The sequence below is a fragment of the Neomonachus schauinslandi genome, chromosome 11 (assembly GCF_002201575.2).
Source record: "Neomonachus schauinslandi chromosome 11, ASM220157v2, whole genome shotgun sequence".
Classification (NCBI taxonomy): domain Eukaryota; kingdom Metazoa; phylum Chordata; class Mammalia; order Carnivora; family Phocidae; genus Neomonachus; species Neomonachus schauinslandi.
The window spans coordinates 440,705-467,441 of NC_058413.1; the positions used below are offsets into that span (position 1 = coordinate 440,705).

Here is a 26,737-nt window from a genome sequence, read left to right on the forward strand (position 1 = left end):
ACTTGTTAGATTCAGTAAAAGAAGACCCAAATAAAGCAGCTTAGTCCGCAGAGCTCAAGGAGCACAGAGGCAGAGCGGGTTTCTGGGGAGCAGGGCCCCTGCTGGGCTCCTTGAGAGCTGCCGGCTGGGGGTCTGTCCCTGAACCTAGGGCCCGGCCCTCCCTGACCCGGGGACGCAGCCCAAGGGGGAAGCAGCCACCTCTAGGAGCCAGAGCAGCACCCCTGTGACCCCCATGCTCACGCCCCCTTCCTATCACAACTCTGGCAGCCCCCTCAGCTCATTCTAGAGCCAGCGTCCCCAAAGCCAAGTCTCCAGGGTGCTACAGACTTGGAAGCACTTTCTGGAAGTAGGAATCAGGGAGGGTGCAGGGCTGGGGGTATTCTTCCACACCCACGGAGGTGTGAACATGCACAGCTCACAGAAACGGCACTTTTGAGGCGAGCATCAGGATCAAGTGACGTCTGTAGAAGGGTCTTAGCGCCTGCTGGCTGGGCTGGCCCGCCACTGCACACAGCCCATCGTTCCATCTGGGGTGGGTCTTCACCTCTGGCCCCGCACAATGGAGCCTCCGAGCCTCAGGAGTGCGAAGAAAACAGGGTGACGGCAGGCCAAGGGTTCCAGGGCCACAGGGGCATTTCTGGAAACCCACAGAAGCTTCCAGAACGTAGGTGACTGTTCCTCAGGTACCACTCTTGGTCAGCAGGGAAGGCAGGTCCTGTTTCCAGGCCAGCCAAGCCTGACACCCAAATGCGCTGGCGATGAGTACCCCAGGCGCTGGCCCCTGTCTGACCCTCTCTGCCCTCTGCCCCTCAGTGCAGGCGGGGGACGCAAGGCTGGCCTCAGCTCTGAGCGGTCAGCGTTCTCGGGGTATAACCTTGTGCTAGACAGGAGAGGAAGGAAACTGAGCCAGCAAGTTCAGGGCCGTGTCACTTCAGAGACTGGACAGGAGGGGCCTAGGTGCCTGGGGCAGGTCACCCCGCGCTCAGGCCTCTGCCGTAGCTCGTCCACCAGCAGCCACAGGGAGAATGCTACAGGCCGGCCTCGCCGCTGCCCCTCCGCTGGTCTGCACACTTGGGCATTGCAAACTCCAAACCGCACGGTCAGGAGAAACAAAACTGAGGCCTACCCACCCCCTGGGCATCTGGGGAGCTGGAGTCACCCGTCCTGGTGGGGCAGGGAAGTCAACTTTATTGACAGACACATGTTATGTACACGTGTGTTACTGTACACGTCACACCCGTGGGTAAGACCGGATGCTCACGAGCCAGGGGATAAAAAAGAGCACCGTGGGAAGGCGCCAAGGGCCCGGGGCCTGCGTCCACCAGCCGCTGCCTCGACCTCCCTCAGGGCTTCTGGGTGGCAGGAGCTCATTTCCAAGGGCGCAGGTCACTTAAAGTCTGTTAACAACTTGACCAGCAAGTGTTTTCACCTTCTCCTCAACGTCCCCCAAAGTGCCCGACCCGCGGCAGCCCCGCGGCACCATGGAGGGGGGACCCGGGGACCCTCACACGGTGACTTTCTCCATCACACTGTCAGTGACGTGGACTTCGTCCGCCTGGACAGTGACAGCTGCCGACTGACCGCACAGGTGCTGGTGGTCCTTCCAGTCCTGAAAGGAGAGCACACCCCACGTTACCATGAGGGGCCACCTCACTGCGCAGTGGGGAGCAGGGCCTGGGGCAGGGGACGCCCAACCCTCTGGCAGTCTCTGCTCTCAGCCCAGACTTGCCCACCCTCACGTTTAAGGGACCAGCTCACATGGCAAACCACCAGGACGAGCCTTAAACACACCAAGACCCGGAAGCATGTCTGCACTCTGACCCCTCCTGCCTTTCAGAGATACGCACAAAAGAAATATCGTCTATGCAAGGAAATATTTATATCTGATGTTGTTGCCCACAACATAACTTGCAATCCCAAAGGTAAAAAAAAACTAGAGCCAGCCACTTGTCCACAGAAGGGTTTGGTGGCTGTGGCTCACAGGAAGACTGGGGACAGGGTGGGTGCGTTGGGCGAGATGCCGGCTCCTCCCCGTCCCCCATTAGGGGACAGATGCTGCTATCAGCCTGTTTGCAGGTGGAAACGGAGCTGAGCTCCAACGAGGCTGGAGCCCATGTCCAGGGCTGTGGAGCTGCCTCTCAGCCTGGATCGAAGTTCTGCAGGAGGCTGGGCAGCCAGGGCCAACGAGGGCTGTGTTAGTCAAAACAGAGTAACCCCTAGACAGGAGATTAGCATTTGATTTGACATGAATGAATATAAACACACACTCAGTGGAAACAAACACACCCAAACACTAACGGATGGTTTCCAGGATGGCAGAACTCCAGCTGATTATCTTTGTGCTGTCCTATGTTTTCCAAATTTTCTACAATAAGTGTGCTCTATTTTTACAATAAAATAGTAACATTTGAAATCATTATATCAAAAAAATGAAAGTTTAACTTGAAATTACCTACAATAAACTTTGTAAATCTACACAGTGTGTGAACCCTCACAGGCTGGCTTCAGGTCCACAGCATCTCATACCCCATATGACAGTTAACTCAACAGGGGTCATGGCGGCAAACGGGACAACGGGAATCATAAGCATTTTAAGAGAAAACAGGAGACTGGCAAAAGTTCTGAGACCCAACACCCACAACGTGATCTCCGTTAAAAACGTTTGCCCTGCAAACAGCACTAATGAGAAAGTAAACGGACAAGTCACAGGCTGGGAGGAAACGTTTGGAGTCACGAATCCGATGAAGGACCCATGTCCAGCATGTACACAGAGCCCTCCATGCTCAGCAAGAGAAACAACCCAAGTCACACCTGGACAAAATATTTGAACAGACATTTCTCCCAAAAAGACGCACGGCCGCCCACCGAGCCCGCCCGGGAGAGGATGCACGGCCGCCCACTAACGTGGGAGAGGATCCTCAGTATCACTGGTCACTAGCAGAGTGCGGATTACCACATGCTGGGGCGCCGCTGGATGAGGGCCCGGACAGCCGCGGTCCGCTGCACCGCCCCAAGTGCAGGAAGGTAAAACGCGCAGGCGCTTGGGAAAGCAGTTGGGAACTGTCTCAGCAAAATTAAACACAAATTTATAAACGACCCAGCAAGCCCGCACCACCGTATCCAACTAGACATATGGAAACATGACCACCCGAGAAGATGCACTAGACCGTGCCCAAACCCGCAACGACTCGTGCCGTCAGCTCAGAAACAGGGAAGCAAAAGGAGCGAAGCAGTGACGCATGCACCTTGCAATGAATGAGCTGGGGAAACACGGAGCCGACGAAGCCAGATGCTGAGACCACACAGCACAGGACTCCAGGTACTGAGCTGCCCACAGAAGGCAAGTAGATTTGTGGGGGGCCGGGGCGTCTTTCTGGGGTGATGGGTGGTTCTAAAACGGAATTGTGCTGTTTGCACAAGTATGATGTACACTTTGAAAAATCCCTGAATTGTGCCCTGAAAACGGGCAAATGCTGTGGTGTGGCTGTTACACCTCCGTGAAGGTGCACCCCGCATGTGGGGTGCAGGAAGGACGCAGTCTGAGGGCTAAAATCCACAACGGTCCCACCCCGGTCCACCTGGCAGCACCAACCCCCTTCCACCTGTTTTTGGGGGCACAGAGAATTGGAGGGGGCCTTCCGGCTGGACTGCACGTCCTGAGATCAGCATTTATGCCAGACTAGGAAGGGCTCAGGCTTCGGTCTCCTCCCTCACATCCTGTCCAGAGTTCATTTTGGGTCCAACATGAGAAGGACGGTTTTCGAAATTAATTTTATATCAACTTACGTAAATAAAAGCAGAGCATGTCTTTATCAACACAACACGACACAGGACACAGTTAACAGAACCCATGGAAAAAGAGAATCTCCGTCAACAAGATCATACCTCAAATCTAACCTCCCAGTTCACAGAGGTCCCAAGACTCCAGTTTACATTCAGACAAAATCTGACCTAAAAGGATTCCATTGAGAAAGAAACCCATGGGGCCGGCCTGTAGCATTCTCCCTGTGGCCGCTGGTGGACGAGCTACGGCAGAGGCCCGAGCGCGGGGTGACCTGCCCCAGGCACCTGGGCCCCTCCTGTCCAGTCTCTGAAGTGACACGGCCCTGAGCTTGCTGGCTCAGTTTCCTTCCTCTCCTCTCTAGCACAAGGTTATACCCCGAGAACGCTGACCGCTCAGAGCTGAGGCCAGCCTTGCGTCCCCCGCCTGCACTGAGGGGCTGGCTCCCACTCAGGGCAGAGGGCGGAAACAAGCCCGGAGCCGCGCCCCCCCTTGCGGCCACCGCCCGTTTGGGCTCCTGCTCAGCCCTGGGCACAGGCTGCTGCCCCTAAGTACCCACAAACAACCTGGTGCCCTTTTCCTCAGCACAAAAGCCTGCTGACACCACTTCAGGGAAACGCAGAGTGCTGGTCCCATCTCCCAAATCCCTAGCACCGGACAGACAGACGGGCCAGGGGCTAAGAGCGAACCTGGAAGGCAGGTCGTGCCCCCACAGACGCAGCTACAGGCCACCAAGCCCTTGGGGGCAAAATGCTCTGGCACGCGGTCCCGGGTGGTGGGCAGGTCTCCGGGGGTCCTCCCCGTGAAGCCCTCGGGCACCCGCAGACCCCACGGACGGCCCCCGCCCATCATCCCCACCCACCCCCGCCCGGCATCTGCTACGCCGGCCACAGACTCAGAGAGCCGCGAGGAGGCGAGCGCCCTGGCCGGGGCCAGGGGTCAGCACGCACACGTGCACCGCGTCCACCGCGCCCGCGCCGCAGCAAGGCGGCACTGTTCGTCCGCACTGCCTTCTTCGCCGTGCTGAGCTAAGCCCGCCCGCAGACGGAATGACCCTGGGGGCCGCTCTGAGTCCGCGCGGGAAGGGCAGGAACGCCGGACGCTGCGACCGCTACGCTGGGAGTGCGGGCGAGCCCCGGAAGCAGAGACACGGGCCGGGCCCCGCCGGCTCCGAGTGCCCGGGCTGCGGAGCGCGGGCTGTGACGGCCTCGGGGCGGGGACCCCCTCGGGTGGCTTCTTCGGGACTTTCGTGGAGCCTGCGGGCCCGGGCAGGAGGCCGCCGCCCCGGCAAGCTGACTGCGGCTGTGGCGGGGGAAGGGGGGCTGGGCCTTAGGAAGGAGCCGGTGCAGCCTCTCCGAGCGAGGAGTAGGTGGGGCGGCAGAGGGCGCAGGGGGCGGGGCGGCGGGGGACACACCTTGCGCTGGCAGAAGGTCGAGCAGTAGTTCACTTTGTGGCAGCCGGTGCACTCGCTCAGGGCCTCCCGGCCGCAGTTGACACAGGACTGCTGCAAGAAGGACACAGGCCGGTCAGTGTCGTGGGGACGCCTCCCGCCACTCAGCCCTGTGACACGTGCCCCCACCCCCGGTGACGCCCAGACGCACCTTCCCATCACCCCCACAGCCAGCTTCTCTCTACCTAAGAGGGTCTGCACTCCTCGCCCGCGAGAGACACGGACACGGCAACGTGGGGCCTTTTCCAAAGTCCGAGGAATTTCATTTGTGCCAAGTAAGCGGGGGAAGCCCAACCCAGGAGCGATCGAGTTCTCGGGCACTGGTAACATTTCCCGCGCACCTGGAGCTTTTCCTTTGAGCTAACCGGGGACTTCTCACAGGTAAGCGACCTGTCCCCGGGTGGTCGCAGTGGTGCGGCCGTGGGCTCTCCTGCCAACTCTCTGGCCCAGGCCGGGGCACCGGGTCTGTGCAGGCCAGAGAGCGCGAGAACGTCCCAACGTCACTGACGGCAGGCCGGGCCTGTGTGCGCAGGTCAGTGGGTCAGGGTGTGAGCGGCACCCACGAAAGTCAGACGCGCCTCTTTACACACGGAGCCCCGCTCTGTGTGGATGAGCAGACCACAGCTAGCCTCCTGCAGAGTCCTGTTTTGAACTTCAGCTTCCTTCCTCACAAGGCGTTATATTTACCACGTGTACCGTCTTTCCACTCATAAAACTGCCAGCGGTGTGTACTCGCGCACTTCCAGAAATATGAGCGTTAGCTGGAATCCGAGGTGCTCATTTAGTTTGCCCCCTGCCTCTACTTCATAAGGCAAAATGCATAAAGGAAAGAAAGAAGAGACAGTCTATAACCTCGTACAGAAATTTCTTCAGGGAAAGCAAAGGCTTCCCAGGGTTCACGGCACCCTGAGTGGAAGCAGAGGTGCGGCTGGGTGTGGGGCCCTCGAAGAGAAGAGGCTCCGTGGGAGGGTGCCTGCGCACACGGAGTGCACACCAGGGGAGCCTGCCTCACTGCCTTCGGGAGAGGCTTCATGCCGGAGAAGGCAGGGGGGCTCGAGTCCTCTCGCGGGACGTCTGTCCCTGCCAACAAGAGAGCACACGCTCATCTGGACCTTCCAGGTTTGCACTCCAAGCGCCTAGCAGTGTCGGTAGGAGACTCTGAACTGAATCAAAATGTCACAGTGAACAGATGGAAAGGGGCCGGCGTCTCTAGCACTCGTGAGTGCTCTCAGCTCCTCAGCCTTCCCAAAGCACACTGTGGGAAAATTATTTTTTAACCAGAAATCACATTGTGGCTGGCAGTTGAGTCCGACACCTCAGCTTCAGGTACAGAGACAGACGGACACGTACAGAAACACCGAGCGCGGTCTGTACATGCGGGTTGTGAGTACACGGCTCCGTCCGTCCGCTCAGGGGCCCAGAAGCTACGACACCCCCGTGGCGAGGAGCACGCCGGCCCCCGGAACTTGGTTCCCCAGACCGTCCTCCAGTGAAGGAACCAGGGCTCCTGGAGAAAAGGCTGATTCCAGGGCTGGGGCAGGAGACGCCCAGCTAGGTCTGGGGGGCGTCTAGCGCCAGAATGCACACCGAGGGGAGGATGCCAAAGGGACCCAGGAGCCAAGCAAGAGCTCCCAACGGGCAGAGGTGCAAAAATGTGAGCAAAATAAGGAACACAGGTCTAGGGTACAACTCAGAGTACAAAACACATGTAAATGAGCTCCTCCCAATATGAACAAACAAACGGATAGAAAACAATCTCTGGTGCAGACGAATTCCAAAAATACACCAGGATTCTGCACCCACCCTCCCTGTGCCCCCCAGGAGGGGGACAGGACTCACCCCCTCCCCAGGCTGTACTAGCACAGTAACTCCGTGTGCAAAGGGGAAAGTCATTTTTATGGAGAAACCTCTGAGCCTACATACTGCCTATGACCTGCCCCCCAAAAGCCTATGCTAAGCCTTTGGGTATTGGGGCCCTTTAGGGTTAGAGCAGGACCTTAGGGTGGGGCCCCTGAGGGACTGGTGCCCTGAAGACACCAGAGAGCACTCTGTGCCCCAATGTGAGCACACGGTGAGAATGTGGGGGCCTGCAGCCTGGAAGAGGCCCCTCCGGGACCTGACCCTGCGAGCCTGCGGGCGCCCTGATTCAACCCCAGCCCAGATGACTGACTGGGCTCCACTGCCTGCGTGTATCCCTCTTCCGCTGGCGCACTTCTGTGCCTTGCTATGCTTAGCTCTTAATACCAAGGACAAGGCTAAGGAACGGTGAAGCAGCCGATGCCGGCCGGGGAGAAGCGTCAGCCAGGAGCCCGTGGCCATGGGCCCAGGACGAGGCCACAGGCTGGCGTCTGCTGGACACTATGCCCTTGACAGGGAAGGGCATCTACTCTTCTGCCCCATTTGTTTAAGCTCTGCTGAGCTAATTACACGAATGCAAATGACTCATGATGAAAACTGCAAAAATCTGAATCACCTCAGCTGGGCTAAATTTAAATAAAATGTCAAAGCAGGCAGTCCTAGGCCTTCCCTCCCTCTGCTGCAAACAGCTGCATTCTCACTCAGCCCACCTCTTCCTGACTCCTGCGGCCTTCACTGGTTGTGTCTTGTCCCCTGAACCCCCAGCACTCCTGGGGAGATACTTTGGGAGGGGTTCTACCAGGATCTTCCCAAACAAACAGCCAGCAGTGTTTGTTTTTCCAACCCTGGATGTGTTCCCACGCTGCAGTCACACTGAAGGGCCCCTTGTGATAGCACGGAAACTTGAGTTCTCTGTGGGTGGGAGCTCCGGGAAGGAAGATCTGTTTCACACTGGCCCATGTCAAACACTCCTGTCATGGCAAGTCCCACAACAAAGAGACACTTAGCGGTCTCCTCACGTAAAGCCTAGATGGCCCACAGCCCTGCCTGCCCCTCCTTCCACCTCACGGGGCTCTGCCCCCTACCATGGGCCACTCTTGGGCTGGGACACGTGCTCTGGGCCTCCCCAGCCACTCACTGCTTGAGTGGGGGCCTTCCCACCCTTCTGAGCCCCTCCAGGCCCCATAAGGTCCCTGAGAGCAGGCTCTCCACGGGGTCATGCAGGTGCGAGGCCCCCTTACTTCACAAGAGCCCAGCGTCCAGGCACGGCCATCACAGGGCCACAGAGGTCAGACCTGTCATCCCCCGTGTGTGGAACTGGGCTCTGCAAGCACACGCGATGTCACCAGGCTATCCACAGGGCAGGGCTCCATGAGTTTGGGCTGCGCGGTGCCTCCACCTGGCCTCCCCCATCAGGCGCTCAGCTCTCCACAAAATTATTTAAGAATGGCACGTCCTGGGGCACCTGGGTGGCTCAGTGCTTAAGCGCCTGCCTTCGGCTCAGGTCATGATCCCAGGGTCCTGGGATCGAGTCCCGCATCGGGCTCCCTGCTCCGCGGGAAGCCTGCTTCTCCCTCTCCCACTCCCCCTGCTTGTGTTCCCTCTCTTGCTGTGTCTCTCTGTGTCAAATAAATAAATTCTTAAAAAAAAAAAAGAATGACATGTCCTGTCTATGGCTCGAGAGAAAGGACAGACATGCCCATCACAGGTCCAGCCGATTTTGCAGGTGCAGGACACCGACAGATGATAGATGCGCTCAGTGGGGAAGACGCAGGCCCAGATGTGGCCCTCCCATTAAATCGCTTAACATTTTTCCACCCGACGGGATTTTAAGGATAAAGGCATTTCATGTCCATTTCTTTCTTAAAAATACATAGAATTACAAATAAAATCCAAAGTCCTGCCTTGTGGGGGTGGTGACCTCACCAATTCAGCCACAGGCAAGAGACCGGCCCCTGTGTCATGGACTTTTCATAACAGGAATTCAGTTTCTGGATCCTTTGAGCATGAACCGAGAACGCGAATGCTCTTACATGTGAGAAATAAAACACTCGGCGGCCCCCACGCCAAGCTCTACGCCCCTGAACGTTGCCGCGACCCCTGGCGCAGCAGAAGCTACCTCTGCTGTGTCTCCATGTGCTTTCACGTCTGTCCCACTTGTCACTGGAGAATTCTTACTAAGAGGAGGAAATACATCTACGTCACCTACAAATTCTACTCTGTGAAAGAAAAGCCCACATAAATTAGTGATGAGGGACGCCTGGGTGGCTCAGTCGGTTAAACATCTGCCTTCGGCTCAGGTCATGAACTCAGGGTCCTGTGATCGAGCCCCGTGTCAGGCCTCCTTGCTTGTTGGGAAGCCTGCCTTTCCCTCTCCCTCTGCCTGCCACTCCCTCTGCTTTGCTCTCTCTCTGTCAAATAAATAAATAAAATCTTTTAAAAAAAAATTAGGATGAAAAATCTAAAACTAGAACACTCCCTCTGCTCCTTTCCTTGCCAGCATGAAGCTGAGATTTCCGTCCGGCTGGTGCCACCTGAACCGGTCTGACGGGAGCTCTGTGTTCACAGGGAGGGGGTCCCAGCACCCCTGGCCAGAGGGGAGTGCGCAGAGCACAGAGTGACCCCAAACACTAGGTCTCCGCAGCACAGAACCGTCCTGTGCCAACTACCAAGGGTGGGGCACCAACCAGGTCCTTGGCTGGGGGCCCACAATTCAGTGACCATTCTAAGTAAGAACACAAATGTCTGTTTTCCAGTCTATGCTTCTGCATACCATTTGAATTAGCAAAACGCAGACATTCCTTCCTGCTCATTCCCCAGACACTGCCTGGGCAGCTGTGGAGAGACATGCTCTCCTTCCCAGAAGGATGTTGCTGGACAGATGGAAGGACCAGCCGTGGAGCTGGCAGCTACCCCGTGTGTGGCCTGGGCCCCAGGACCCGGGGGGAGGATGCCACAACTTTTCTTCACAGCTCAGATTCCCTCCTCACCCTTTAAAACGATCCCCCAGATCCATTTTAACTCTGCGGGAAAGATACCAGTGACACCCATTCAGCCATCTGAGCAGCTCCTGCATCCTTAATACGAGCCCCAGTGAATGACCATAACTTTAACCTTTTACAATCACACTGACTTTTTAAAAGTCCCCTTTTTTTTTTTTTTTTTTTAAGTAGGCTCCATGCCCAGCGTGGAGCCGAACACCGGGCTTGAACTCATGACCCTGAGATCAAGATCTGAGCTGAGATCAAGAGTCAGATGCTTAACCGACTGAGCCACCCAGGTGCCCCTAAAAGTACTTTTTCTAAGCAAACACAAATACCCAATTTAAGAATGGGCATAGGGCCTGCAGAGACCCGGGTCTATCGTAGACATGCTGGTGGTCAAGCAGCTGGGCATCATCGAGCTGCTGAGGAGATGCATAGCACAGAGAGATACCCCCTCACACCCCCTGGGTGGCCGGAGCCTCACCATCTGCAGGACAATACCAAGACTTCAACAGACGGGAAGGAGCACACAGAGAAACGGGTCATTAAAAATAGTTACAAAAGTAGTTATAAAAACAGTGACTGAAAATCTTCCAAACTGAATCAAAACCAACATGAAGATCTGAGCTTAACATGTTAACCGGGCCTCTTTACTTTCCATATACTGTTGCCTTGAAGGGTCTCCCTGGGGCCCTGGGGACACGGGAGGGTCTGCCCCAACTCGGCTGAGTCAGCTCCTGGACACACTGAACCTCTTGCCAGGAGGAGCGCCTTTCAACAGTGAGCCCTCTTCTCCAGAGCCCACATCCCCACCTCCTCCTCCACAGGCTTGCTCACACCACTGTGTCCCTGCCCAACTGAGCCGAGGTCAGGCCCCAACAACCCTGAACCCACTGACCAACCCTGAGCCTGCTCACCCGGCCGTGTCCGTTCCTTCCCACAGAAGCCACTTGCTCACATCTCCCCCTCACTCCCTCTGCCTCCCAACCCACCCAGGTGCTTCCCCGCATGGCTGAGTCTGGTCCGGCGTGCCTCCTGTTTCTAGGGAGCTGGGAGTGCTCACGTCTTCATCACGATGACCATCCCACCTCTGCATGTCTGACCACACCTCACAAAAACAAATGCCAGTGCTCTGAACACATCAGCACGCGTAGGCAGTTCATAGCCACATGACAAACACCAAAGACAAAGACAAGTTCCGGAAGCAGCCAGGGAGGGAGACCCGTTATGTGTAAGAGATCAAGGATCCTGCTGCAGGACGCAGGGGTGGCATCTTCAAAGAGCTGGGGACGACAGACGTCGAAAGCACTCCAACTGTGCTTCAGAAGGAAAGGGGGCATGGTGGTGGCGCTGGATACACGAGGCACACCGTGCGCCAAGAAATGCGGAGGCGCAGGGCCCAGCGGCGCCGAGAGCACCCGCAGTGGCTAACCAGAAGGCTCCGCACATGCGGAGCGCACGCCAGTGTGTGAAAGCAGTCTCAGTAAGTGTCCGAGCATCACTACAGAGCCTCTGATGGGAACGGGATTCGGTCTGAAACCACTGATGCTAAGAAATCTAGAAAATTCTCAAACATTTGAGAACCTAGCAGTCACTATCTCTGGGTAAAGAGATTAAGATTTTTTTTTCCTGCTTTTCTCTTTTCTATAAAATTCACTGATTATGTATTAACTTAAAATTATAGTTTTTTAAAAACTATTTTAAATGTATCTGCTTCTTCAGAAGAACCAACATTTTTCCTCCTTGGGAAAAAAATCATACGTTAAGAAATCATTTAAAAAATTAAGAACCCGGGCGCCTGGGTGGCTCAGTTGGTTAAGCGACTGCCTTCGGCTCGGGTCATGGTCCCAGGGTCCTGGGATCGAGTCCCACATCGGGGTCCCGGCTCAGCGGGGAGCCTGCTTCTCCCTCTGACCCTCTCCTCTCTCATGCTGTTTCTCTCTCGCTCGCTCTCTAATAAATAAATTAAATTAAATTAAATTAAAAATTATTAAAAAATTAAGAACCCATGGGGAGCCTGGGTGGCTCAGTCGTTGGGCGTCTGCCTTCAGCTCGGGTCATGATCCCAGGGTCCTGGGATCGAGCCCCGCGTCGGGCTCCCTGCTCAGTGGGGAGTCTGCTTCTCCCTCTGCCGCTCCCAGGGCTCGTGTGTGCTCTCTCTCACTCTCTCTCTGACAAATAAGTAAATAAAGTCTTCAAAAAAAAAAAAACTAACTAAGAACCTGAAAAGCTCTTCTTTCCTCTGATCTATAAAAAGTAGAAATAAACGAACAGAAATTTTCACACACAGATTTTGTAAAAAAAAATCAATCTGACTTTTGTTCACAAATCAAAGTCCTGGGGCGCCTGGGTGGCTCAGTCGTTAAGCGTCTGCCTTCAGCTCAGGTCATGATCTCAGGGTCCTGGGGTTGAGCCCCACGTCGGGCTCCCTGCTCGGCGGGAAGCCTGCTTCTCCCTGTCCTTCTGCCCTTCTCCCGGCTTGTGTACGCTCTCTCTCACTCTCTCTGTCCAATAAATAAATAAAGTCTTTTAAAAAACAAAACAACCACACAGCTGGCGTGCTCCCAGCCTCCACCCCAACCCTGTGCATCCGAGCCCACTAGCAGAGCTGCTCCACACTCCTCGGACCTCACTCCGCTGCGCACAGACCACCCCTGCAAGTGCACACCAGGGGGAGCCGCTCCGGCAGGTTGGGGTTGGGCCACTGTGCCCGTGGTTGAGGGAAGACTGGCCGTCGGCAACGTAAAGGCCCTGGAGAAAAGCCAAAGGGGCTGAGCCTTCTCTGTGCTGCAGTGACCAGCTGCCGTGGGAAAGCGCTCTGTCCCAAGGCTCTGTGAACCCTGACACCACGCTTGGGATCCTACTTCTGAAGAACGCCCTGGAAGCTGGAAGGGAAATGCCCACAATGGCACTCAAGGGGCCAGGGAGGTGGTCTCCGTGGGGCACCGAGATGCAGGTGGAGGGGCTGGGATGGGAAAGGGGGTGGTAACAGGGAAGACACACATCTGCCCACCAGCTGCCTCAAAGACAGCCCAAAGGAGGCCTCTCCAAACTCAACAGGGCCCAAGACACGTTTTCATCGTATGCCAACAGTCTAAAAAAAGTATATGCAATGTCCGTGACAGGTGAGCGTCCAAAAACAAGTGTCCACGGGCTGGTATGGAACATCTTTTCCCTTTTGAGATAAACCAATCCTATTTACAAGAGCACAAACACCTGAGCAGTAAGAGCGTTCAACATTCTATGAGAAAAGCTTAATTTGTAAACGATTCTCCAGTCTCGCTCTTCCAGAAAGGTGGGGAATGTAAGCCAGGGTAGACACCGCACGGCAGGCCCCGGAGCCAGCAGAAGGCATGGGTCGGGCAGTCACGGACCGGGGCTTTCTGCTCAGCCTGACGTTACCTCTTTCCGCTCTGTCTCTGCCTGGACTCTGGCCTGGGCCACGGCGGCTTCTCGGTAGGAGCTGGCCTGCTTGGCTTGCTCGAACAGCGTCTTCAGCTGCTGTGCCGTACTGAGCAAGGAGTTGACCATCTCTTCCAGGTACAGCCAGCTCCGTGGTTCTGACATTTCCAGCCCGTTGACCACCGTGGGAGACACAGCTTTGGTGGGGGTGGAGGGTGGAACTGCCAAGGCCGGCAGAGAGGTCAACACTAGAATGGTTGGAAAGCAAAATAAAACAAGAAATCATTATATTTCCTCCATTAAAACTTATCAAGGGCGCCTGGGTGGCTCAGTCGGTTAAGCGACTGCCTTCGGCTCAGGTCATGATCCTGGAGTCCCGGGACCGAGTCCCGCATCGGGCTCCCTGCTTGGCAGGGAGTCTGCTTCTCCCTCTGACCCTCCCCCCTCTCATGCTCTCTGTCTCTCATTCTCTCTCTCACAAATAAGTAAAACCTTAAAAAAAAAAAAAAAAAAACCAACAACTTATCAAATGTTGGAAAGTGGGGGCAAGTGACCCCAGGCATAAATACCACACGACCTCCCCCTAAAACGCTAGAAGGTGGGGAGACATTCCTACATTCACAGCACCACACTTAAACGTCCCTCGTGCCGCCGCCACCTGCAAGCACCTGCGGAGACCCAACCCTGTGCGCACAGGGCCGGAAGCCAGATGCCCAGACAGAGACCACGACAAAGTGTGCCCTGTGCAGGTGGCCATGAAGCATCAGATGGCGTGGGACAAGGACAGCCTGAGGCAGTGACTCCGGGTACCCCATGTGAACCCATGAGATGGAAGCATGAGGACGCCCTGGCTCCATCTCTGCTCATGTCGAGTCCTCCCTGACGTCTGTGCCCACACATGGGGTCCTGATTAGGGGTCACAGGCGTCAGGCTTCTCACGGAAGGAGGACAACATTACAAAGATGGAAAGGAGGAAACTGGGAGGGCCTGTGGGCAGGGACACCCCCAGAGCAGTGAGCACCCCGGCCTTCCAGGACAAAAGCCCCCGATGCGCCCCACGTGGGAGATGTGGGCAGGGAGGCAGGGGGAGGGAATAATGAAGCAAGTGCTCGCCACCAAGAAGTTTTTTTTTTTTTTTAAGATTTTATTTATTTATTTGAGAGAGAGAGAATGAGAGACAGAGAGCACGAGAGGAAAGAGGGCAGAGGGAGAAGCAGACCCCCCGCCGAGCAGGGAGCCCGATGCGGGACTCGATCCCGGGACTCCAGGATCATGACCTGAGCCGAAGGCAGTCGCTTAACCAACTGAGCCACCCAGGCGCCCCTGCCAACAAGAAGTTTGTGTGTCTGCAGCGCTATGACGAGTTTCCATGTTGCCGCATCGTCTGTAAAGGCTAAAACGTACAAACACAGCCACCCAGCAGCTGGGATCATGAAGCTCCCTTGAAAAAAAAGCGTACTGAGACAGCAGCATGTCCAAAACGTGTGGTTAAGTGAGACATGGAACCAAAATGCACGCGTGGCACATCATCATTAGGTCTTGGAGCGGGAGCGATGGCAACGCTGGTCCTTCCACGTTGTCGCGGACACCGAGTGCTCCGTGCCGGCCCCAGAGACGCCGGCCCGGACGCAGGGAGCACGCACCCTCACGGGCAAGTTGGAGCAAGAGCATGGCCTCCCTTTGCCAAGTCCCGGCAGTAGCGTGGGACTCCATGTGGGCCGTCTGCTGCCACATGGCGCGTGGACGACCGGGAGGGCCGAGCTCCAGTGGAAGCGCGTTCACAGACACGGGCAGCAGATCGGGCTTTGCCAGCCCCCAGTCTAGCGTCTCAACAGGACAAACCCAAACAAAACCTACTCCACTTAGAAATGCTGTCCTAGGGCGCCTGGGGGGCTCAGTCGGTTGAGCGACTGCCTTCGGCTCAGGTCATGATCCTGGAGTCCCGGGATCGAGTCCCGCATCGGGCTCCCTGCTCGGCGGGGAGTCTGCTTCCCCCTCTGACCCTCCCCCCTCTCGTGCTCTCTCTCTCTCATTCTCTCTCTCAAATAAATAAATAAAATCTTTAAAAAAAAAAAAAAAGAAATGCTGTCCTAATGAGCAACTCTGAGGATACCAGCCTGCAAGTGCGGGAACTCTCTCAAACCAACCTATTTTGGGATGAGATGTTGGCAACGCGGCTTCTGGAAACGGTGCGATCTGACAGCTGTCCTGGTAGCCTGGGTAGTGGGGCTCCGGGTGGCCGACTCTACATGGGGGCTGCACACCTGCCTCTTGTACTGTTGGGGACACAAGGGACAAGACAGCCTGCTGACCCGCTGTGGCTGCAGATGTGACATCTCCAAGCGCCTGCAGCTGCACCACCCCCGGGGTGAGTCGGGACGGCAGAGATGCTGGAACCTGGGTATACCGGGCGATGTCAGTCTCAGCCACGTCTCTCCACCTTCTGGCCGTGGCCCCCGGGGCTTGTGCTGCGTGGCTGCTGGAGAGCAGGAGTCGGCGGGCCGGAAGCACTTTCTGTCACACCGATCGACCCGCACCCCTGCAGGCCTGCCCGGCGCCCTCCCGCATCCACCAATCTGAAGCCCCTGCTCCAGGCTGCCACCACCACGCCCCAGGTCAATAGAGGTGATAGGTGCCACCCGCCCATGGGGTGCTGAGGACAACTCACCCGTGGCTCCTGCGAAGACATCGCCCTGGGCTGGGCTCTCTGAAATGACGGCAGTAGCCTCCACGGTGGATGCCCGGTCAAAGGTCAGCGCGCCCGAGGTAGTGATCTGTCCTGAGGGGGTCACGGTGACTGGAAAAGCAGAAGCGCTGTTTACCACCCGGCTCTCCCACAGCGCAGGCCAAAGCCTGGACACGGCACATGCCGGAAGAGACCAGTGACCCTCAGCGCCTCGGAGGGGACCCAGGGCTGAGGCACGGGCGGCGGGCTCTCCGCAACACCCTGCTCACATCCGACCTGGCAACAGAGGCAGGAATGGCCTCCACAGAAAACAAACCAAAAAGCGTAAGCCCGCAGCCCTTGTGCTCCGGTCGCCTGGGACCGCCTCGCCCCACTCCGTGAATCCCTGCTGCCCATTCCGAGCTTCAGACACAGACCTTCCCTCCGCCCTCCCGTCTGCGAGACAACGGTGTGGGCCGTTCATGCGCCGGGCACGTGCCCAAGGCTGCAAAGACCAAAACCCAAGAACCTTCACTGGGAAGGTGCCCACACGGACGCCCCCTCTGAGGAGGAGGAGCCACTCCGGGTTCATCTCGTTAGAAAATATGTGTGGGCACCCGCAAAGGGGTCTACGGAGACGAGGGAGCCCCCCGAGGGTGTCCCCCACGCGAACAGCGAGGCAAGCCGCGGGGGTTGGAGGTCGGAGGGGCCACGCTCCGTCCCACTCAACTCACAGGCGGTGGCAGCTGTGGCGGGCAGCAGCGTGATGTTCTTGGGGGGCTCCTTCTTCACGGGGGTTGTGGGCAGCTCGTTCTCCTTCTTGCGCCTTTTGTAGGGGACAAAGAGCCTGACCGGACCGCTCTGTGGGGAGAGGCACAGTGAGGGCAGGACGGAGCTGCCCCACACTCCACTGCTGACGCAGCGACCCGCTCGTCTCCCTCCCGCGCCGGGGGCACAGCGAGGCTCGCCAAGGTGGGAAGCTGCAAAGACTGACCTCGCCTCAGGCCCCAAATTCCTCACAATGACAGAAAAGATACTTTTTAAAAGAACACGTGAATAACACTGTTTGAACACAAGAAAAAGTATCATCAACATATGGGATTTTTAGGAACTGCAAGGAGACAGAAAGCAAAGGAGAATGAGTTAAGGAGAAAGGAGAGCCCCCTGCCCAAAACAAGAGAACATTCCCCAGAAAGGAGGAGGCCCTGTGGTCACCAACTACAAGGGAAACCTCAACACACCAGCAACCACAGAAGGGACGGTGACCAGCACGGAGCAGATCTGGGCGAGGCGGGGGGAACTGACAGCTGCAGACCCTGAGGGCCGGACCATCTTGCTGGCCGTCACCGTGCTTGGGGGGCGTGAGACCCTTGGGAACCGGCGCAGGCTCACTGCTGTGGGCCCCTCCACTCAGTTTTTCACTTGGGTCTACTGTTTTTCAGTTCTAGAATTTCCACTTGGTTCTTTTTTTGTAATTCCTGTCTCGTTATGGAGTCTCCGTCTGCGGAAACACGGCCATCCTCCCTCCTGCTCTGCACGGAGCACACGTGGAGGTCGGATCCCCAGCGGCTGTTTCTGCAGTAAGTGCAGTCACGGGGGGCCCTGACTTGAGGGGTCCGAGCGCTCGCTCCCTCTGCCGCATGAAGGCACAGCACTACTGCCTGCCGCCGGGGGTCTCGCCTGTGAGAATCCAATTTCTGGGGTCGAAGGCCACCCCCCCGCCCCTTCTGGCCCGGCCATGGTGTTCTGCAGTGGACACCTGAGCCACTGAGACATCGTCCATGGATTCTTCAGACGGTTCCATGAACATAGACGGGGGACCGGGAGGCCTCTGTCCAAGTGACGTCTCGGCCGTGTCTGCAGTGCGTTTTCTCCCGTGTGGCTCACACTTTCCATCTGTGTGTCTTACACCTTTTTGTTGAAAACTGGACATTTTAGGTGACGTACTTGAGCAACACTGAGACTGACTCCTTCTCTGCAGGGCTTCCTGCTGCCGCTCATGGGCTTAGTGACCTGGCTACACCCCGGCAGAGTCTCACCAGGCAGAGTCCCACCAATGGAGTCTCACCGGCCGGAGCCCCACCCTGCAGAGTCTCACCGGGCAGAGTCCCACCAGTGAGTCACACCAGCCGGAGTCACACCGGGAGAGTCCCACCCTGCAGTCTCACCCGGCAGAGTCCCACCGGCCGGAGTCCCACCCTGCAGAGTCCCACCGGCCGGAGTCCCACCCTGCAGAGTCCCACCGGCCGGAGTCCCACGGAAGGATGCTGCCCTGCTTCCAGCCGCCTGCTCCAACAGTGCCCGGGGCATAACTGCTCCACTGTCTGATCCCAACTGCATTAGGGCTCCTTCATGGGGAGTTTTCGAGACAAACCTTTGAGGTCTGTTCCTATCCCAGGACTCTTTGTGAGCTGCGGTTTTCCCTGGTTCTCTGGTTTAGCCTGTTGCCCTCAGCCTCTGCCGGCCTCCCCTTCAGGGCTCACATCCATACGGCACTGCTCCGGAGCCGGGGGCAGGAATGGTCCTCACGTCTGTCTGAGCGGCAGCCCTGCTTTAGCGGCAGAGCTCTGGACAGGGGCAGAGCCCTGGGCTCGGTCTTTCTCCCGTGGCATGGAGCTCCACACTAGGAGCGAGCTAGGGTGAGGATGCTGAGGCACAGTACTCCTACCCTGCCACTCCCGGGTGGAGCCTCTGCCCGCTGAGAGAGGCTGGGTGCAGGAAGGCAGCTCCGATCTCTCGGTCACACTTGCCCAGAATTTAGTTTCTGCCACTCAGAGCCAGGGCTGGGCATGCCGGTCCGGTGCTGAAGGGAGAGGGAGTGGGGCTCCCTTCACAGAGAGCTGGAGGGAAGTGGGAGTGAGCAGGTGCACGGGGCTCTTCATACTAAGGTCCCTGCAGCGGAAGCCAGAGTGTTAGAATTTGCAAGTTCGATTCACCAAGTTTTAGTTTATGGATTGTGCCTTTGGTTTCACGTCTGGGAAACCCTAGGCCATGAAGTTCTCCCCTGTTTTCTTCCACGAATGTTAGTTTTATGTTTTGGATAAACGTGGATCTGTGATCCATTTTGAAGTCATTTGTATATAAAGCGCCAGGTTGAAGCCAAGGTGCGTCTCTAGGCCCACGGCCGTCCGGCGGTGCCAGCAACTGGCGCGTGAGCACACACGGAGCCTCTCGCTTTGCCGACACCGTACACCTTCATGACAGCAGCCATGGAACGGGGCTTAATCCGCATGCGCTGGGACTCCTCCAGCTTTAGTCATTTTCTCAAAATTGCTTTGGTTGTCCTATTTCCTTTGCCTTTCAAAGTCAGCTTGTTTAAAGCTCTACAGAAGCCCGCTGGGATTTGCATAGGAACCGCGTGAAGCCTACAGACCCTGTGGGAAGAACTGGTGCTCTCAAGCCCCATGGGCTTGGCGCATCTGTGCCAGGTCTTCAGGTCCTCTCTACAGCACTTCCTAGGTTTCTGTACGTGGATTCGGTACACGTTCTGTTAGACTTACATGTATTTCAGCATTTTGGAGTAACTGCAAAGAATTCAAACACTCTAAACTTCCAGATGGAACGAATTCCCTCTTACTGCTCTTTTTCTCCCTACAAGATCCCCGAGAATCTCACTACTAGTTTCTCCAGGCGAATTTTAAAGTCATTTAATTTTCACAAAAATATCCCATTGTTGATTCCACTAGAATCACATTTAGCCTATACGTGAACTAGACAATTTAAGAATATTTAGCTTTTCCACCCGAGAACATGATTAAATTAAATGTTCATATCTTCTAATTATTAACCAGATGAGTAATCAAAATAAAATCAGGAAATCTCATTAAGCAGCTTCTAAAATTTGAAAATATTTTTAAATAGAATTCAATGCTAAGGAAGGCTGAATACTGGGATACTCATACGTTACAAATCAGTATCACGTTTTTGAAAGCTATACAGCAACATACGTTAAAGTCAATGAAAAATAGTTATTCTTTTCGAAACTGTTAAGGATTTAGGATAAAGATATATTTCAAAAAATATTAAAAGCTCCTCATAAATAATTTCAGTATAGTATTCTTATGAAATAACGTTAAAAACGAAGAATGTAAAACAGCACACGTGTACTTCTTATAACCACGAAAAGAAAGTGTGTGTCTGGTCTTGGGGTTAAATGTCCAGACAGGCCCCCTTCCATGTGCTGTGACCCGTGTGCAGGGCCAGCCTCGTGCGTCGCCTGAGGCATCAGAGTAACAGCTGAAAAGCAGAATTCAAGTGAGAACTGCTAACAAGCCCCAGCTAAGCTGCAGGTGCCCTCAAACTGTGTGCACAGCACAAGGGCAGGGCAGGGCGCACGAGCAGGGAGCTGAGGGTGGGAGGCTTCTGTGGGCGCACAGAGCCGGGAGCGAGCCTGGCGACTGGCCACTTCCGGACACTCACCAAGGTCATGTCGTCACAGCAGGCAGCACAAGTGCAAGACGCAGCATGAGGGTTTAGGATCCCGTCCTGAAATGCAGAGAGTCCCGCGGTGCGTGAGAAAGCCAGCCTTCTGTGTGAACCATGGACGCTAGAGGAGGGCAACTAGCTCTGCCACTGATCTGCCACTCACGCAGTCCAAACCCTGTCGCTTCCAGAAACTGATCTCTCCCCCACACTTCCACACAAGGCCATTATCGGTGGCAGGATCCACAGCGTCCCCTCCAGGAGGTGAAAAGATTCTACGGACATTACTTCTTGATCAACACCCAAAGCACTACGCTGCAAAGAGCAGTTAGAAGCCCTCTTCTCGTACGATGAGTAAACTGAGGCAGAGGAAAGTTAGGCTTTTGAAGGGGGCACGTGCCTCAGTCGGAGCTCCCGTGTTGCCTCATGCACGCCTGACAATACCATCACTGTCCTCCTGTGTGAAACACCAGCAAAACAAGGCTGGTGCCTGGCCCAGGGCCACACATCCAGGGGACACGGGACCCACAGCCCGTCTGCCTGACTGCGTTCGGCGGCCCCGCCACAGGGCACAGCGGCCAGGGAAGCCCCACAGCCTAAGCCTGGGGAGACACTCCTGCTGCATCTTCAAGCTTTCTGCTAAGACACAGGGCACCTGAATGAGGCACTGCAACGGCCTGCCCGCGTAGCGAATGCTTCTCTTCCAGTCTTTACTGCTGGCTCTTCCTGCCATGGCTTCAAACTCGGTTGGACTGTACCAGTTCTCCCCCTGCTTAATGCATCGGCCCCGGCCTCCTAAAATGACACACGGGACCAGCAGTGAGGGCAATGCCCGCCCACAGCACCCCCGCTGGCTGACAGTGGCCAGGTCCCCCTCCTCTCCTTCCCCACCTCCCACCTGGGTCCTCCTCAGGTGCTCCACAAACACCAGAGCCCCCGCCTGGGCCTGCGTGATCTCACCCTTTCCCATGGACAGCCCCCACCACGAAATCACACATGCAGGCCACGCCTGCCTACTTTATCTGTCTGCTCACCGGCCACAGGCACCAAAAGCCCAACATGGTCTCACGTGGAGCTCGTGACATCTGCCCCACTCCCAGAGTGGGGGTGGGTCCCCATCGCTACGGGTCCCCAAGCTGACCCGGGAACGTAGGGAGCGCATTCCAGGCCTACCTCTGCCCGCACTCTCCCTCCTCCACGGATCACTGTGTCTTCTCTATGTGCCCCCACCACGCCCCAAACCTGTCCTGACCTCGGCTCTACTGCCCAGGGCCCGTGAGCCCAGCCTGCTACTTGGCCTGGGCCGGCGCAGCCGCCAGGGGAAGGGCGTGTCTGCGTCCCGGCAGCGGGGGCCGTGCCGCCTCACCTGAGCCCAGCCGGCTCTTGAACAGCGTGCCACTGATGTTCCGGCAGCGCACGGGCAGCTCGCTGTCGTACACGGAGGGGTCCCAGTTGTATTTGGTCCCACCTCTCTCTTGGCCAGGAGCCGCAGGACTTGGAGGACACTGAGGGCCTTGAGCAAAGGAAGCATTTTGAAAATACGAGACGCGGGACACTCCCAGCATAACTGGGAAAGTACAAGCACCTCCTGGAGTCTAACGGCTACCACCCCAACACAGCAGCACCATCCCCTTCCGCCCTGGGCAGCTCCTCCTCAGCCTGAAAGAGCCCACTTTCTCTCCTCAGACGATAATATTCCTATTCCAAGTTTACCACAAAACTAAATAAGCCAATTCCAGAGTGAACCCCGCGAGCGCTCGGACGTGTTCTGCTCCGGAAAGCCTGGGGCAGGAACGGGCAGCACCTCGAGTAAGCGGAGCAGCTGGCCCCTTCAGCCCGGCCGTCTCCACGATGCTCCCGTCCGTGTGCACGACAATCAACGTGGCCTTCTCGGTGTTCAGGCTGTCCCCGATCTGCAGCGCCGTCCTGCCAGACTGGAAGAAAGAACGTCCCCTAAGTCGTCTCAGACAACAGCTGCAGGGCCTGTTCGCCTGATCCTTGCTCACCATCACCAACAAGGGCACCGACCGGGATTCCGGGGCCTCTTTCAAAGACGCCCCTAAAACACCTAAACACAGAGCCAAGAACAAGAAAGACAATGCTCTGGGAGGCCCTGAGCAAATGCTCACAATCGCCTGCCACAGGGAAAAAATAACCACGTCCCACAAATACACCCTGGAAACAGGAAGTACCCTCACGTCTACCTGAGCAGCCTCTGCAAGTTCACAGGTTTCTAGGGAGGGTTGTGACAGACAAGTCCACACTCACCGCCGGAGTCTGGGGCAGGATTCCCTTTTCATGCCCATGCCCCATGCACAGCTTTACCGATGGCCACCAGACACCAGGACCTCCCCAACCACGCTGCTCACACACCTGTCCACGGTGGCCAGGGGCTACCATGACAGCACCTACTTCCTCTGGGCCAGCCTGGCCTCACCATTAACCAACTGAGCCACCCAGGCGCCCCTAGCCTGGCCTCACCCTTCAAGCTGCCCTGCTCTCCGGGAGAGCCAGATGCCCCTCTCCCATCCCTGCTGGCCCTAGGCGCACACCTCACGGGGCTCTGGCAAACAAACTCTCAAGGCTTTTCCCAGACAGCCCTGGGGTGGATGACACTCACTCCAAGCGGCCTGTTCAAACCAACATCCTGGAGTGCTCTGATGCTTTCATGGTGAGAACAGAACCCACGAAGACAAAGTGAAAAGACCTCTCCTTACATCTGAAAATCAAATCAGGGGAAGGGAGTACCAGCTCATTGTGGAGTCTAGGGACCTCCACCCCACGAGCATACACACACACACACACGCACACGTGCACATACACCCAGGTCCTGGGCTCATACACCTGGAGAGTCATTGCTTCAGTAAGCGTATCAACACCGCTCATGTCTGAATCACTGAACACAAGCAACTCTACTGGAAAAAGGGAACGTTCTATATTCATTTACAAATCACAAAACTAGGGGCGCCTAGGTGGCTCAGATGGTTAAGCGTCTGCCTTCGGCTCAGGTCATGATCCCAGGGTCCTGGGATCGAGCCCCGCGTCGGGCTCCCTGCTCGGCGGGAAGCCTGCTTCTCCCTCTCCCACTCCCCCTGCTTGTGTTCCCTCTCTCGCTGTGTCTCTGTCAGATAAATAAATAATATCTTAAAAAAAAAAAAGATTAAAAAAAAATCACAAAACTCTTTCCTCATTAAGGCCAACGAGAATACCCAGACATTTGAGACCCGGATCACACTAAGTCTGCGGGTCTTCCTGTCCTCAGAGCCCACTGCCAGCACTGAACCCAGGAGGCTGCACCCCAGCTCCCTGACCCTCTGGCTCCAGTCCTTTCTAGAAAAGAAGACAAACCAGAATCTGCTGGGAAGGAGACACCAATTGGAAGCATGAAGCTGTCACCTGGCTATCAGCTCATATGCATTCTGACACCCTAAGAAATAAAGCAAGTTTCTGAAATCTGTAGTCTGCTATTATAATTAAGAGCGCGAGTTTTCTGTTTGTTGCCATGCCAACGACAGTAACTTTGCTTCCAGGGATATAGTGTCCCAGGTGTGTGATCAAGGCTAGAGAGAAACCGTAACTAAGAGCTGTGGCAAAGCTCCAGGAGAGTCCTCCATTGTGCGGTCATCTGGCCAGGACCCGCAGACAGGAGCACAGCCTGAGGGTAGAGCACAGCCATAGCCTTCAGGGCACCCAGGGAACCCAGAGCAGGCCTCTGGGACAGCCAGGCTTAGGGAAGATGCCCTCTGGGTTCTGGGGAAAAGTGCTCGTAGGGCAGCTTACCAGAACGTGTCCCGAGAGGGAGGCGGCATTTGCCACGGACGTGGTGAAGACGTTGTCTGCGGAGGCGCCCACGTTGGCCACGGTCACCGTGGTCACCTCTGCAACACAAGAGCCTGATTCAGCATACCCGCAGAGCTGGGGGCCTCCCACTTGGGCCCCAAACCACGTCTCTCCATCAGTTATCTGCACTTCCAACCAAGGGACTCTCAACGTTTGTACACTAAGTGCTCACTCAATACTTCTAGACCACAGGCTAGGTGATCTGGGTCTTAGAAAAAGAGAGAGGAAAGGCTCTCCGGGCATTAGAGCCCTTTTCATTCGCAGTGAAAACCCGCCCCGCCACGCTCCCACTGAGCCGCCCCTGGGCTTCTTGCTCCCTTTTAGGAGAAAACCACACACCAAGGCTCCACGCATCCTGTGATCATCCTGTGATCAGACACCCGCCGTGTCACCGACACACAGTTCCCTCCCTTCCCGGCCCCCCTCTCCAGGTCAGCACAGGGCAGGCTCAGGTCCCTTCATCGTCCTCTTCCCCCCCTCCCCCTCTCCTGCTCACTGCCCGCAGCAGAGGCTTTCCCTCCCCTCTCCAGGGCTGGGTCACACAGCGCTCTAGAATGGCCCATGCCTGGGGCAGCCTCTGGCACACGGGAAGTGCCCCACAAACACTGGCTGAAAGAGTCCTGCATATTCCACGAAGCCAGCGCCCCCCACACTCCACTGAAACACCTGTCCCCCGTCTGTGTCCTCCCCTAGACCACACCCAGGAGTGCCAAGGAGATCCCTGCCTGAACACACTGGACTCGGCCAAGTAGCTGTCTGCCCAGAGGAGGTGGCCTCAGATGGGCAACACGTCTCGCTGAGTTACTTCCACCTGGAAATTACCTGACCTCAGGAACTTAGAAAAGTTGTAATGCTTTCAAGTATGCAAAAACACAACTATAAAATTTTGCAGGAAAAACAACTCATTTCTCTGAGGCTGTGATGACTGGTATCACATTTCTTTTCTGCATCCAGAAAAAACATTATGCAAAAAGCACAAAAAACTGAAGAAAAACTTCATGGTCCAAAATCCCAACATTAAACCAGTTTGGCGAAAAGAACAAAGGCTCTAACAGCCACAAAGCCTTCTTCCCTCAATCGTGAGGACCCCAGGCAGACCACAGACCAGCAGCACTGGGGCAAGCAGGACCTGGCCTGCACCTGAGGGCCGGATGAACACCTGGAGTGACCAGGACCACGAGGATCGAGGAGGCTGCTGCCCAGTCCCCAAACCTGGGAGCTCCTTAGGGGAAAGTGCCTGACAACGCCATGATGACGCTCTGCCAGGGTCCCACGCACAACTCTGAGTCCTCGGAGGCCTCCAGGGCCACTGGGGAGCACAACACCTGGGAAAGTCTCTACCATCTTTGGGTTGGCAGTCTGGGGAGACAGACAGGGACCGACCAGGAAGGCAATCTGAGGAGTCAAAGCACGAAGGTGACCTCTGCTCCCACAGGTCACAGGGCCTCCCAAGCTGGGTGAGCAGTCTTGCTCCCTGGCTCTCAGGTCACCCCTGAACTAACCCTCAGGATTCCAGGCGACCAGACACACCCACCCTCAGGCTCCTCCGGGGCAGGATCCATGTCCGATCCCCACCCCCCTCATCCCCCCAGCCCCCAGGGTCACCAGCGCCAGGGAGAGACAGAGAAGAGGACAGGCAGGGCAAGAGGCAGGTACTGGGAAGGTTCTGGAAGGAGTGCAGAGTGCTTCACGCGGGCGTGGGCAGGCACAAGGTTAAAGAGGTCTGGGAAGCAGGTTCGGGGAAATGTGCACACTGGGCAGGGCCAGGCTGGTGACATGGGCAGGCGTGCAGGAATGTCAGGGCACACGAGGTAGGTGCGAGGCATGCGGGAGGCCTGTGTTCGGGGGAGCAGAGGCAGGCTGGTCGCCGGGGCGCGCGCAGGGCAGGTGTGTGTGGGAGGCAGGGCGTGCGGGGCAGGTGCGCGCAGGTGCGCCGCAGGTGCGCGGGAACCGCGGGCGGGCGGCACTTGCCTGCGAAGGCTGCGGCCGCCGCGGCCTCGTCGGGGCCCGGCAGGGCCTCGGCGCCCATGTCCATGTGCCCGGGCTCGGCGGCCATCACCGCCACGGCCGTCACCCGCCGCGTCTCGCGCTCTGCCTCCGAGTCCCCGTCCTCCTCCGAGTCCTCGTCCCTGCTGAGCACCGGCTCCTCCGCCTCGCCTCCCGCCGCGGCCGCGGCCGCCGCCGCCACAGCGGCCGCGGCCGCCACCGCCGCCGCCTCGGCCAGGCCCAGCTGCTTGGCGGCCGAGTCCGAGTCCTCCATCCGGACTCCGCCGAGCCCGCCCGAAGGCGCCGGCCGGGGCCGCCCGAAGGCCGGGACGGAGCCCGAAGCGCGCCGC

At 56.8% G+C, this 26,737-nt stretch overlaps 1 protein-coding gene across 1 annotated transcript; it reads right to left on the minus strand.

Moving 5' to 3' along the window:
* Positions 1-1,136: 1,136 nt before the first annotated feature.
* On the minus strand, positions 1,137-26,688 carry DEAF1 (DEAF1 transcription factor). The gene is made up of 12 exons (XM_021692175.1): positions 26,373-26,688; positions 24,342-24,439; positions 22,366-22,495; positions 21,928-22,074; positions 21,217-21,356; positions 20,559-20,624; positions 16,874-17,000; positions 16,143-16,271; positions 15,622-15,750; positions 13,475-13,722; positions 5,196-5,285; positions 1,137-1,609 (listed from the first exon to the last, which is right to left on the minus strand). Exons 1-12 carry the CDS (start codon positions 26,659-26,661, stop codon positions 1,505-1,507), a joined length of 1,698 nt encoding a protein of 565 aa, XP_021547850.1. The 5' UTR covers positions 26,662-26,688; the 3' UTR covers positions 1,137-1,504.
* Positions 26,689-26,737: the final 49 nt, after the last annotated feature.

What these genes read in the sequence shown, in the direction of transcription:
- DEAF1 (XM_021692175.1), bottom strand. Translation starts at nt 26,661, where the DNA reads ATGGAGGACTCGGACTCGGCCGCCAAGCAGCTGGGCCTGGCCGAGGCG. An exon ending in CCCTCTCGGGACACGTTCTG is followed by an intron (nt 22,496 to 24,341) that starts GTAAGCTGCCCT and finishes TCTTTCTTCCAG; the next exon opens with TCTGGCAGGACGGCGCTGCA. An exon ending in CAGAGACAGAGCGGAAAGAG is followed by an intron (nt 5,286 to 13,474) that starts GTAACGTCAGGC and finishes TCCTTCTTGCAG; the next exon opens with CAGTCCTGTGTCAACTGCGG.